Here is a 13,961-nt window from a genome sequence, read left to right on the forward strand (position 1 = left end):
CCAGTTCTCTTGGTTCTGTGTTCCAGTTCTCTTGGTTCTCTGTTTCAGTTCTCTTGGTTCTGTGGACCAGTTCTCTTGGTTCTCTGTTTCAGTTATCTTGGTTCTGTGTTCCAGTTCTCTTGGTTCTCTGTTTCAGTTATCTTGGTTCTGTGTTCCAGTTCTCTTGGTTCTGTGGACCAGTTCTCTTGGTTCTGTGTTTCAGTTCTCTTGGTTCTCTGTTTCAGTTATCTTGGTTCTGTGTCTCAGTTCTCTTGGTTCTGTGTTTCAGTTCTCTTGGTTCTGTGTTTCAGTTCTCTTGGTTCTGTGTTTCAGTTATCTTGGTTCTCTGTTTCAGTTATCTTGGTTCTGTGTTTCAGTTCTCTTGGTTCTGTGTTTCAGGGCTGTCCCACGATGCAGCGTCTGGCTGCAGTGAACGGCTTGGTGGCTCTGGTCGGGTCTGAAAGTTACCTCATTCAGGTAAGATGTCCAAGAATATATATATGTATCTTTTAGAGATGATGCATCAGGGTTCTGTTAGCCAGTTCTGTTTTGGAGCTGGTTCCAAGTTAGTAAAATAATATTGGGGCGGGAAGGGGAGGGGAGGTGGTAGGTTGGAGGAGGGTGGGGGAGGGGAGGGGAGGGGAGGGGGTAGGTTGGAGGAGGGTGGTTATGGGGAGGGAAGGGGAGGGGAGGTGGTAGGTTGGAGGAGGGTGGGTATGGGGAGGGGAAAGGGAGGTGGTAGGTTGGAGGAGGGTGGGGGAGGGGAGGGGAGGGGAGGTGGTAGGTTGGAGGAGGGTGGTTATGGGGAGGGGAGGGGAGGTGGTAGGTTGGAGGAGGGTGGTTATGGGGAGGGAAGGGGAGGGGAGGTGGTAGGTTGGAGGAGGGTGGGTATGGGGAGGGGAAAGGGAGGTGGTAGGTTGGAGGAGGGTGGGTATGGGGAGGGGAGGGGAGGGGAGGTGGTAGGTTGGAGGAGGGTGGTTATGGGGAGGGGAGGGGAGGTGGTAGGTTGGAGGAGGGTAGTTATGGGGAGGGGAGGGGAGGTGGTAGGTTGGAGGAGGGTGGGTATGGGGAGGGGAGGGGAGGTGGTAGGTTGGAGGAGGGTGGTTATGGGGAGGGAAGGGGAGGGGAGGTGGTAGGTTGGAGGAGGGTGGGGGAGGGAAGGGGAGGGGAGGTGGTAGGTTGGAGGAGGGTGGTTATGGGGAGGGAAGGGGAGGGGAGGTGGTAGGTTGGAGGAGGGTGGGTATGGGGAGGGAAGGGGAGGGGAGGTGGTAGGTTGGAGGAGGGTGGGTATGGGGAGGGAAGGGGAGGGGAGGTGGTAGGTTGGAGGAGGGTGGTTATGGGGAGGGGAGGTGGTAGGTTGGAGGAGGGTTGTTATGGGGAGGGAAGGGGAGGGGAGGTGGTAGGTTGGAGGAGGGTGGTTATGGGGAGGGGAGGGGAGGTGGTAGGTTGGAGGAGGGTGGTTATGGGAAGGGGAGGGGAGGTGGTAGGTTGGAGGAGGGTGGGTATGGGGAGGGGAGGGGAGGGGAGGTGGTAGGTTGGAGGAGGGTGGTTATGGGGAGGGGAGGGGAAAGGGAGGTGGTAGGTTGGAGGAGGGTGGTTATGGGGAGGGGAGGGGAGGGGAGGTGGTAGGTTGGAGGAGGGTGGTTATGGGGAGGGGAGGGGAGGTGGTAGGTTGGAGGAGGGTGGTTATGGGGAGGGAAGGGGAGGGGAGGTGGTAGGTTGGAGGAGGGTGGTTATGGGGAGGGAAGGGGAGGGGAGGTGGTAGGTTGGAGGAGGGTGGTTATGGGGAGGGGAGGGGAGGGGAGGGGAGGTGGTAGGTTGGAGGAGGGTGGTTATGGGGAGGGGAGGGGAGGGGAGGTGGTAGGTTGGAGGAGGGTGGGGGAGGGGAGGGGAGGTGGTAGGTTGGAGGAGGGTGGTTATGGGGAGGGAAGGGGAGGGGAGGTGGTAGGTTGGAGGAGGGTGGTTATGGGGAGGGGAGGGGAGGTGGTAGGTTGGAGGAGGGTGGTTATGGGGAGGGGAGGGGAGGGGAGGTGGTAGGTTGGAGGAGGGTGGTTATGGGGAGGGGAAGGGGAGGTGGTAGGTTGGAGGAGGGTGGTTATGGGGAGGGGAGGGGAGGTGGTAGGTTGGAGGAGGGTGGTTATGGGGAGGGGAGGGGAGGGGAGGTGGTAGGTTGGAGGAGGGTGGTTATGGGGAGGGGAGGGGAAGGGGAGGTGGTAGGTTGGAGGAGGGTGGTTATGGGGAGGGGAGGGGAGGTGGTAGGTTGGAGGAGGGTGGTTATGGGGAGGGGAGGGGAAGGGGAGGTGGTAGGTTGGAGGAGGGTGGTTATGGGGAGGGGAGGGGAGGTGGTAGGTTGGAGGAGGGTGGGTATGGGGAGGGAAGGGGAGGGGAGGTGGTAGGTTGGAGGAGGGTGGTTATGGGGAGGGGAGGGGAAAGGGAGGTGGTAGGTTGGAGGAGGGTGGTTAAGGGGAGGGGAGGGGAGGTGGTAGGTTGGAGGAGGGTGGTTATGGGGAGGGGAGGGGAGGGGAGGTGGTAGGTTGGAGGAGGGTGGTTATGGGGAGGGAAGGGGAGGGGAGGTGGTAGGTTGGAGGAGGGTGGTTATGGGGAGGGGAGGGGAGGTGGTAGGTTGGAGGAGGGTGGTTATGGGTAAGGAAGGGGAGGGGAGGTGGTAGGTTGGAGGAGGGTGGTTATGGGGAGGGGAGGGGAAAGGGAGGTGGTAGGTTGGAGGAGGGTGGTTATGGGGAGGGGAGGGGAGGGGAGGTGGTAGGTTGGAGGAGGGTGGTTATGGGGAGGGGAGGGGAGGGGAGGTGGTAGGTTGGAGGAGGGTGGGTATGGGGAGGGAAGGGGAGGGGAGGTGGTAGGTTGGAGGAGGGTGGGTATGGGGAGGGGAGGGGAAAGGGAGGTGGTAGGTTGGAGGAGGGTGGGTATGGGGAGGGGAGGGGAGGGGAGGTGGTAGGTTGGAGGAGGGTGGTTATGGGTAAGGAAGGTTGAATGCTTGGGAGAACAGGTAGGTTTTGAGTCTGGATTTAAATACCCAGAGTCTAATGAATCCTCTATTAAAATCGTTTTCCCTCCTGTCTCTTCTACCACTGCTGTCCTTGAGTGGTGATGTAATAACATTGAACATGTTTTTATAATATAATATAATATTAAACAATATAATAACATTAAACATGTCGCTACAGCAACACTGAATTAATTAAACTAGTATTAAGATTTTGTTGTGTTACTCTCAACATCACTAGAATTATATTTTGTTACTCCACTGAGTTAAATAAAAGCAATTAATTGTCTTTATTCCTCAACCATGTCCCAGTATCACAAATACATGTCTCAGCTGGCTTCACAGACCCACACTACAATGGAACAACACCCGCTGACCTTTAACCCTCCACAAATATGGAGGAAGAAATACGTCCACATAACCTTAAGTGAAAGAAACCTGCGACAGGCTCAAAGTGAGATCCCTCCAAAAGAGGCTGAGGTGTCTTTGAGTCTTAATTTGTTTATAATACTCCCACAAGATGGAGCCAAAGAGGCTTTGTGTCCCGTCAACAGCCGAGGGTATAATGATCTGGTTATTATCCCACAATTGTGTCCCACAATTAAGACAGCTGAAACCCGACCAATCCTTCGCCCGTCGACTGAAGACACACTTCTTCTTACCATCATGCACTCTTCCTAATATACTAACATACACTCAACACTAGCACTCAAGTCTCAACACTTCGATGAACATTGTTACTCAGCTGATAATAGTTGTACTTGTCTGTTACGCACCCCAGTAAGGGGACGCAACACACGGCCACAGACATGGTAGGTGAGGGTGCAGTGACACAAAACCACAGAAACAATTAGCAAAATAATAGTATTTATTTCACAAATCAAAACTCAGCAACACAGAGAGCAAGGAGGACTTCCTAGTGGCACCAAATAAAATACAAAAGGAAATGAAAACCCACCCTCCCCTTTACAGGCGCTGAACGCCCAAAAGTACAGCTGGTGGTGCTCACTCTAAAGCGGGTGTCTTTAACATCAGGTCACCTACGTGATGCAAAATGTAGACCCAGGGTATCTTCCTGTCCTCAATGTCCCTGTGTGCGAAACAAAAGATTAATATACAGGAAAGATAATCACCATAGGCTGGGTGACAAGGGAACAAACAAATATACAAAGGTTAGGGTTAACAGAAATGTGCAACAATAAGGAACACAAAAGATACTGGTTCACTAAACAACAAAGAGCGCAAAGACCCAAAGCTCTGCCACCAGCTCTCACACAAAAGACTCCAAAAAGCCACAGCTCTACAAAACACTAAAGATATTTCCTAAACTAACAACGCAAGTACCAGAGCCTTCACCAGCTCTACCAAAACGTACCCTAAGAGCCTCAGCTCTATTACCAGAAGACACAAAGGGAGTTACCACCAAAGACACCAAGAGCTCTACTTTACCACAACAATGAACCAGAGAGCTAACTAACACTGCACATGGTCTAGGACAGTGGTTCTCAACTGGTCTAGCCTCTGGACCCAACATTTTCTTTAGTCATTAACACGTTGAGTGCCAACAACGAGAATTCTCGTTATTTCATGCCAACAGTTCAGTGCCAAGGACGAGAAATCTCGTTATTAATCTTTTTTTTTTATTAGCGATTTCCATTCATTTTTCATCAATCTAGCCTCACGTTACCACTGGGACTCTCTCTGAGCTCGAACAGGGAAAATACCGCCCCCTATCGTCTCCCGGATGATAATGCACCCATTGGAATGGAGTCAATGGAATTGCATGGGGAAAAGAAAATCCGGAATCCACATTTTACTTCTCAGGCATGTAATCCAAGCCGATTGCAGTCTTTGTGGTCCCTCAGAGCAGCGTGGAATATGTGTTTCGAGCACCCAGCGTTGGATCAATAAACGCGATCGATATTTGGAATGGCGATCAGGAATTGGAATAATCTTTTTGGAGAACATCTGATCTGAGGTAAGGAATCTATTTTACCAGTCTTGGGGTAATCAGAGCTTTTTTCACAGATATATCAACATGGGCCCTGTATGTGTGTGTGTGTGTGTTGATCAGGAAATAGATAATAGATTTTTCAGCCCGCTTCTCTAACGTGCATAATAATAATAATAACTTTATTTGTATAGCACTTTTCATACAGAGGTTGCAGTTCAAAGTGCTTCACAACAGTAAAAAATACAGGCATAAGCGAGCATAAAAAGATAGACGGGTAGAATCACAGTGTTTCACATTAGGATCTAGCATCCCAATAGGCTCTCCGCTTACAGTTTTCAGTAACACAAATAGTAAAAATAGTTTAAAATGATTCAGTTTAAAAATAGTCAAAAAATTATAAAATAGAACGGACATAAAAAATACAGGCATGAGCGAGCATAGCAAGATATGGCAAATCACAGTGTTTCACATTAGGATCTAGCATCCTAATAGGCTCTCTATTCAGTAATACTCCTGTAGTTCATGAACAAATAATCAGTGTTTCACATTTGGAAAATGATTCAGTTTAAAAATAGTCATAAATAATCCTGTATGCATCGTTGTTTAGTGTGTATGTGTGTTTATTGTGTTGTGTGTGTGTGTGTGTGGTTGTACTTCAGCTACTACTACTCTACAACTACCACTCCAGGACACAGTTAACCTAGATCTACTCCAGGACACAGTTAACCTAGATCTACAACTACAACGCTACTCTACAACTACCACTCCAGGACACAGTTAACCTAGATCTACTACTACTACAGCTACTACTACTCTACAACTACTACTCCAGGACACAGTTAACCTAGATCTACTACTACTCTACAACTACTACTCCAGGACACAGTTAACCTAGATCTACCAGGACACAGTTAACCTAGATCTACAACTACAACTACAACTACTACTACTCTACTCTACAACTACCACTCCAGGACACAGTTAACCTAGATCTACTACTACTGCATAAGTACACATACTATCGATAATCTAGCGTTTATTTGAAAACGATTCATAAATAGGCCGAAAAATGACAACGTTTTTGTGTATTCCAGTAAAGGGCGATTCCCGTGGAATCTAATTTTTTTCTGAAAATTTCCAAAAACGAGCGTTTTTCAAAATGGTATAAAATGGAAATGTAGGATGAAAAAACAATCCGTTTCGACAATGTTGACTGCAAGCAAGTCATTGATAAGCGACAGGCGTATTAGACACATAGCCATAATTTAAGATATAGTTAATGCGTTCGCAAATGTGCTCGCCCTCTCATTGAATAGAGCGCTGGCACTCGCGCACTAAAAAGTCGCGACCCGAATTTTTTAACCACTATGATTTATTTAAAAAAAAAATTGCTGTAATACGCAATCTTTCATGCACTGTTAAAAACATGAAATAAACACAAAAAGTGCAACAAAAGTGCAACTAGGGCTAAAAACCCAATGAAATAAAATAATAATAAATAATATGCTTCTTAGCAGATTTCTTAGCTTAACATAACATACCGGTACCTAAGTTTGGGGGAACTAATGGGATAACTGGGGTTGCAACAAAAGTGCAACTAGGGCTAAAAACCCAATGAAATTAAATAATAATAATAAATAATTATGCTTCTTAGCAGACTTCTTAGCTTAACACATTGGTCGCCAAAAAACGCTTTCCAGCATTATTGCCCGCCATGTGTTGACCGCCAACATCGCTGTACAGCGTTTTTGAGATCAATATAAAATGTTTTCGCCATGGCATTCGTAATTCATCCACCCACCCCCGGTGCTGCAGCGGGACCCTAAATGGGACTGCAACGGCTCAATACCGCCGCCTGGTGGATGGTCGGGCGAGTTACACTCTCGCCAAAACCGGATGTTGTCATCGGTGCGCCGAGGAAATTCCTCCGGCAGTCACATCTCGCTACGGGACTCCTGACGAACACTATAGTACATTTGGATCGCTGCCATAACGCAATAATCGATATGATTTCGGCGTTTATTGCGCCATACAAACCGGAAATGGATCTAGGCGATCGGCGTCGAATAATTGGGATCTTTCTCCGCCAGTCTCATCGGCCCACGGTAAGAGAACAGTAACGTTATTTTCAACCCGATTGTGCATTTCCTTGTTTGCAAACAGTCTGATCAATATATCCACCCATACTACATAAAGCCGTTACTGATGATCAAGGAATTATAACCCCCCCCCCCCCCCCCCCTTTCCTCCACGCATGATGAAGCATAATGTATACCGATCATATACATTTGAATTTTTAATATAGCATGTATGGGAAAGAAACACCAATCGATAATCTATCATATGCGTCAGGGCCTATAACTACTGTTTTTGGAATTACAGCAGAAAAGCTTAAAAACATACTTATATTCTAGAAGGTATTAACACAACAATGTATGAATGAAAAAGTATAATGTTCCCACATCCTGAACGATAGATAATCGATGTTGAATGGGCCATAGTAATGTCAATATAGCAATACAATTTAAAAAGTTATAGCCCTGCAAAGAAGGTAAACATCTCCATAGGCTTTTAACGGTGGCAGAGAGTGGTATAAGATGGGCACAATGCCCGGCGGTCAATGTGTTAACATAACAGACCTAAGTTTGGGGGAACTAATGGGATAACTGGGGTTGCAACAAAAGTGCAACTAGGGCTAAAAACCCAATGAAATAAAATAATAATAATAATAATAATAATAATAATAATAGTTTGGTCCTGACAAGAGTCTCAAAGTCTGGGGTGATGGTAGACAAAGCAACTCTGAGGTCATGCTCAATGTCCAATCTGTTCCTCTGCTTTGTCTTTAGCTGGACCAGAGCTGAGAAGCCACTTTCACAAAGATAGGTAGTGCAAAAAGAAAATTATATTAAAAAAAGAAAGACATTTTTTTTTTACTTGTAACATCAATGTCCTGTTTTAAGACTGGTCTGTCTGAGAAGGCACCTCACACAAAAAACAGAGGGATGGTCCATGTAACCGTACAAACTGCAGTGTTCCAATATCCTGAGCAGCAGAGAGACTCCCCATAGAGACACTACTAGCCTCATGCAGCCACTTTTTAAGCCTGCACACACAAGACAACACACCTCTCCTGAGGTTTGTTGTGCAGAGTCTCCCCCATCAGCTGCTTCCTTAACAGCCTCAAAGGGCTGCTTATTGACCAAACATTACTTTCAACTAAACTTACTACTTCCTTGCTTCCATCCATCCCCGGAGCAAGAGCAGTAACACAACATGTGGCCAAACCAGCGTCTTTATTCTGGGCAACTACCAGCTTACCACGAGTCATGAGTAACTGTGTTGCCTCAGAGGCAAGTGTACCCTGCTGAAGCGTCATTTGGTCACTCGTCACAACTGTAGGCTGAGCACGGGTGACTTCACAAACTGGTACTACTTCAGGGAGCATTGGAGCCAACACACTAGGTTGCAAAATAGCAGGGTGTTCCACAACCTCAAAACATGGCATAACTCTGCCACCAGCGATGTCATTACCCAATAAAAAGGTGACACCTCTCACTGGTAATGATGGGCGCACGCCCACCTCAAATACTCCCTTTGCCAACCCGCAGGTTAAATGTATCTGATGGAGGGGCACCGACACAAAGCCCATCCCGATCCCCTGCACCCAACCCAACCTTTTTTCCCCCAGGGACCCCCAAACATCTCTGATGAAATTCCTGGACCCCCCTCCTAATAAAATACCATAAAATACTTTTTTTGTCATTTTAATCCTTTTTTTGTCATTTTAATACTTTTTTTGTCATTTTAATAACAAACTGCTTATACACAGGCATATGCATCATAATTAGACCCACTATGCTTCTTTGACTTGTGCCTTCAATCAACAAATCTCATCTTGCACCATATGTATTTCAAAATGTTGGCCAATATTCAAATCCTGTATTCATCCTCTCAAATCAGGCCCTAATGGTGAACGGTTTGCATTTATGTTGAATGAAGTAAGAATCCACTGCAGTAAAAATATCCTCACCTCGAGTGGTGGTAGTAAGGTTGACTGACATGAGAATGTCCTGCTTCAGATCCTCATTTTCGATATATTGCACATAAACGATGAGCACAGCCTCGTCTGCGACAGTTGTAGTTTCATCAAGTTGTATGGCAAATGGACCCTTTCTAAGCTTTTCTGACAGCTGCTGCTCGCAATCACTTGACATCTTATCAATTCGGTCTTTCACTACATTGTTCAAGAGTGGTACTGATTTTAGTTTATCCGCCACCTGTGGGCCGCACAGTTTCTAAACCATTTTGATGCAGGCTGGTTTGATGAGCTGCTCGCCAATATTGTGCGGTTTCTTTGCTTTTGCAATTAAAAGCGAACACTCAAAGGAGGCTTCGGTTGCCTTCTGTAAATAACTGCCACCCCTGCTCCACGCTACTCTAACATCAACGGGCTTGTTCGCCTTGAGAGACTGTTCTTTCCTCTGAAAAAAGTCTGGATCCTTCCCAACGGTTTCTGGGTGCTTAGACGCCTGATGTCTCTTCAGCTTGCTGGGCTTCAGGCTCGAGTTTACCAACTTTTCTCCACAAATCACACACTCAGGTCATTTGTCTGGTCCCTCAGTGAAGCCCATGGTGATGTAATTTTCGCGATTGCTGTAGGTCCAAACTTTTTTTGCAGATGAGCTGCCGTCATCTCCTTTTCGTTTGTCACACATTTTCGCCTCTGGCGGCTGACTGCAGATGAGCCGAGAAAGTTAACTAGCGTGCTAGGCTAGCTACGGAAAGTGATAGTCAACTGATTCGCGTTTTAGCGGCTACCCGGTAGCCTACTGTTAACGTTCAAAAATCATGTCTAGATGTTTATTTATTTATCTTTATTTTTTATTGTAGTGGAGAGACTATTCATGATGATAAAAATATGCTAATTAAATATTTGTCTGAAAGAAAAAAAAAAGAAAAAAAATTAAGACCTCAAATCATCTGTGGTCTGGCGGACCCCCTGCGCCCCCAGGTTGGGAATCACTGCCCTGCACCAACACACTAGAGCCATTCGATGACTCATCACAAAATGGTAACATGTCTGATACAATAAATGACTGTGCTGCGCCAGTATCCCGTAGTATGTGTACTGGACGCTGGTCCAACTCACTGCCACTGACAGAAACCAACCCGTTCGACATAAATGGTTCGTAACTGGGCCCTGGTATGTCACACATCTTCTCAGAGACCACTGACATTGGAGCTAACACTGTCTGAACTAAACCAACCTCTTTAGGTCGTCCATTTGGCTGAGACTGCTCCTTGCGTCTCAAAATACAACAGTCCTTTATAATGTGGCCCACCTGATGACAATAAAAACACTCTACTGAGTAGGGCTGGGCGATATGGCCTCTAAATGATATCGTGGTATATTTAGGCTATATCACGATACACGATATATATCGCAATATTTTTACATTTCCTCTAAAGCACTTAAAAATGGCCATTACATTTGAAAATAACATAAATGAAATTGCACTCTTTGTCCATGCCACTAGACATTTTAAAATAACATAAATGAAAGTGTACTCTTTGTCCATACCAGTAGGCATTTTAAAATAACATAAATGAAATTGCACTCTTTGTCCATGCCACTAGACATTTTAAATGAAAGTACACTTTTTGTGCATAATGTCAAACGGGTCTGGTCAAAAACGGTAAACAAAAAATTGCTGCATTTTGTGCATGGGTGTGTCCTGTGTGTTTGTGACAACCAGTCAGTACCAACAGGTATCTAGAGGTTTTGTGCCAAAAACACAAGCCTATCAACTAGGGATGCACCGAATGGGAAATTCTTGGCCGAAACCGATACCGAAAATAGGAAACAGTTGGCCAAAAACCAAATGCCGAAAGGCCGAAAATGATTAATATGAATATATTGTGGAAGTGCATCAATGAGACGAGCAGACGGAGTATCGAGTCTCTGAACTTTACTTCCAAACAAATCCAACAGAACCAAGGTACAGCCACACCCTTAAGTCAACTCCCTCCTGTCACTCAATCAGTGTCCATTCTGAAGTGAGACACCTCCATCTAGTGTCCACCACACAGGCCCCCCCCGAACATTCAGAATTGACATTCAGTGCAACACCAAACAAACGGAACTGAACACAACAAACCCCCAAAAACAGTGCACCCAGTGTCTTCAGTCTCTTTTAGGAGGTCTGACCACGTGGCCATAACGACTGTATTTAACAGTCACAGGGAACGTGGAAGGGGTAAGGGTAGGGGCAGGGGGCCGTCCCCGCCGCCGCCGAGGCTTTGTCGGTGGAAAGGTAGGGGTAACAACGGCCGGAGGGCATGGGACAGGGGAAAACTTGGGTGGCCGGCCCCGGCGCCGGGGCTGAGCCAGCTCCACCGGCCCATTTGGGACCACATGAGCAGGCTTAAGACGATCGACTGAGATCTGCTCCTTATTCCCCCCCAATCCCATGTCCACCACAAAGTACTTGGGGCCCGGCTCGAGGACGCGGAAGGGCCCGTCATAGGGAGCCTGCAGTGGAGAGCGGTGGGCATCATGACGGATGAACACTAGGGGTGCACCGATATATCGGTCTGGTATCGGTATCGGCCGATAAGTGCCTTGTTGACTGCTATCGGCCTATCGGCCGATAAGCTCAAATGTGCCGATAGCAGTCGCCGATAAATACCCATCAATTTGTGTAGCGTCAAAAGGCAAAAAAAAAAAATGCACTCGCGCGATCTACCTGCACAACGCCCGCCGTCCCCCCCACACACACACAATCTACTGCATCAAAGTAACTATTTATGATTAACAAGGCATTCGTTTTGTGGCATTAGCGTTATATAGTTAGTGTTACACGGACAATAACATCAGCATATTATTATTACCCATAGCAGCAAGGCATTACTCCGAGTCCGTTCATTAGCTCGGTTCCATTCCGTTGCTCATTCCGTACCCAACTACACATTCTGCAATCTGTTAATAAAGTTTTCAACCAGACAAATGTATAGAAAGGCTTTGTTTTATTATAACATTTGTTGCAGTAAAATCATTATGTCTCATTTGGTCATGCGTGGAGCGCCGGTCGGCGGGCCGAGCAGCTAACGTAGCTACGTTATTAGCTATTAGATGCAAGACTAACGTTACTGGTGAAAATGTGATTTGCGTTGGAATACTCCTTTGTCAACTTGCTGTACTTTGCTTGCAGGTCTGCAGTCATTATTGCTGCATTATGAATAGCCGCAACTTTAGCCAAGGTAACGTTATGGCTAAACCTTTAACAATAGTTAACGCTAGCTTTCGGTTAGCTGTTCAATGCTATTAATAACAACTCCCCGTCAACACCCTCTCTCGGGAAGATGGCATTTAAGAAAGTATCTGCTGTTAAAATGAAGTGTTACACGTTCAATAACAAGCATATTATTTACCCGAAGATAGCAGTAAACAAGGCATTACTCCGTTAGTACGTTCATAGCTCGGTTCCATTCCGTTGCTCATTCCGTACCCAACTACACATTCTGCAATCTGTTAATAAAGTTTTCAACCAGACAAATGTATAGAAAGGCTTTGTTTTATTATAACATTTGTTGCAGTAAAATCATTATGTCTCATTTGGTCATGCGTGGAGCGCCGGTAGCTACGTTAAGTGTGTTCTGCTCTCGCAAACAGAACATGCCCGGAAGTAGAAAAATTTATAAACGCTTGCCGATTGGTGGTAAGGACAGCAGGAGGTGGGTGCTAGCGGTCACCGGTGTGGCGTAATTGGCCGAATCGACTGTCAATCAAAATGGTTCCATTGCATTGGTTGAAAGCTCTGGTTGAGAGAATAGTATCCTGCTGCAGGCCGCAAGAATGGTTCCATTGCATTGGTTGAAAGCTCTGGTTGAGAAAATAGTATCCCTCTGCAGGCCGCAAGACGATACTGGGAGAGAGATAGTGATACCATAAACATATTTCTTGATGTTTCCTTTTTTTAAGTAAGTAAAGAGGCCTACAAATACAAACATACACATACAAATATACAGTAGTTTCATTAAAAAAAAATAAAAAAAAATAAAAGAAAAATATTTTTTTTTACAAATACTTATATACAAATATACAAATATCGGTATCGGCCGATAGTGTTAGTTGAACAATCGGTATCGGTATCGGCGGCCAATTTTCATATCGGTGCATCCCTAATGAACACATACCTCGCAGTCATCAGGTCCTTAGGAATGTAGGACTGGGGAAGGCAGTGATGTGTGGGAACTGGGGCAAACACCCTCGCTGCGTCCTGGAAGGCAGATCGGTGAGCTGTAGTGGACCAAGGGGCAGAGGAACCAGGAAGGAACTCCCCTGGGACCCTCAGCGGTTGACCAAAAACCAATTTGGCTGAAGAGGCCTGCAGGTCTTCTTTAGGGGCAGTACGCAGGCCCAACATGACTCACGGAAGACGGTCGACCCAGTTGCCCCTGTGAGCGTGGCCCGGAGAGCGGCCTTCATGGATCTGTGAAAACGCTCACACATGCCGTTGGCCTTTGGGTTGTATGCTGTGGTACGATGGAGTTTCACCCCAAGTCTCTCAGCCACGGTGCTCCACAGCTCAGAAGTGAACTGGGATCCCCTGTTCGAAGTCAGGTCCAATGGCGTGCCAAACCGAGTGACCCAGCCGAAGATAAACGCCCGAGCCACCTCCGCAGCCGTTGTTGATGACAGGGGAACAACCTCCGGCCACCATAGTGAGGAGGTGTGTGAAACCCTGAGACGGGGGAAGTGGGCCCACCAGGTCCACGTGGACATGGTCAAACCGCCTCTCTGGAATGAGAAACGGCTCCAGGGGGGCCTTAGTGTGACGATGTACCTTGGCACGCTGGCACGCCACACAAGAGGCCGCCCATACTTTGACGTCCTTCCTAAGGCCCGGCCAGACGAACTTGGCCGCTACCAGCTTGACCGACGCCTTTACCCCAGGGTGTGAAAGGGCATGAATGGTGTCAAATACCCGGTGGCGTCAGTTGGAACCATGGGGCGGGGCTGGC

General features: G+C 47.0%; 1 protein-coding gene across 1 annotated transcript in view; it reads left to right on the plus strand.

The window, feature by feature from the left end:
• Positions 1-13,961, plus strand: part of focad (focadhesin) — a gene marked incomplete at its 5' end in the record, with an annotated part of 227,009 nt that overhangs the window by 151,693 nt on the left and 61,355 nt on the right. Inside the window, one exon of the mRNA XM_084312069.1 lies at positions 379-456. Coding sequence (XP_084168195.1) covers positions 379-456 — 78 coding nt within the window. The remainder of the gene's footprint in view (positions 1-378; positions 457-13,961) is intronic.

This window comes from Notolepis coatsorum (genome assembly GCF_963971535.1).
Source record: "Notolepis coatsorum genome assembly, chromosome: 4".
Taxonomy (NCBI): domain Eukaryota; kingdom Metazoa; phylum Chordata; class Actinopteri; order Aulopiformes; family Paralepididae; genus Notolepis; species Notolepis coatsorum.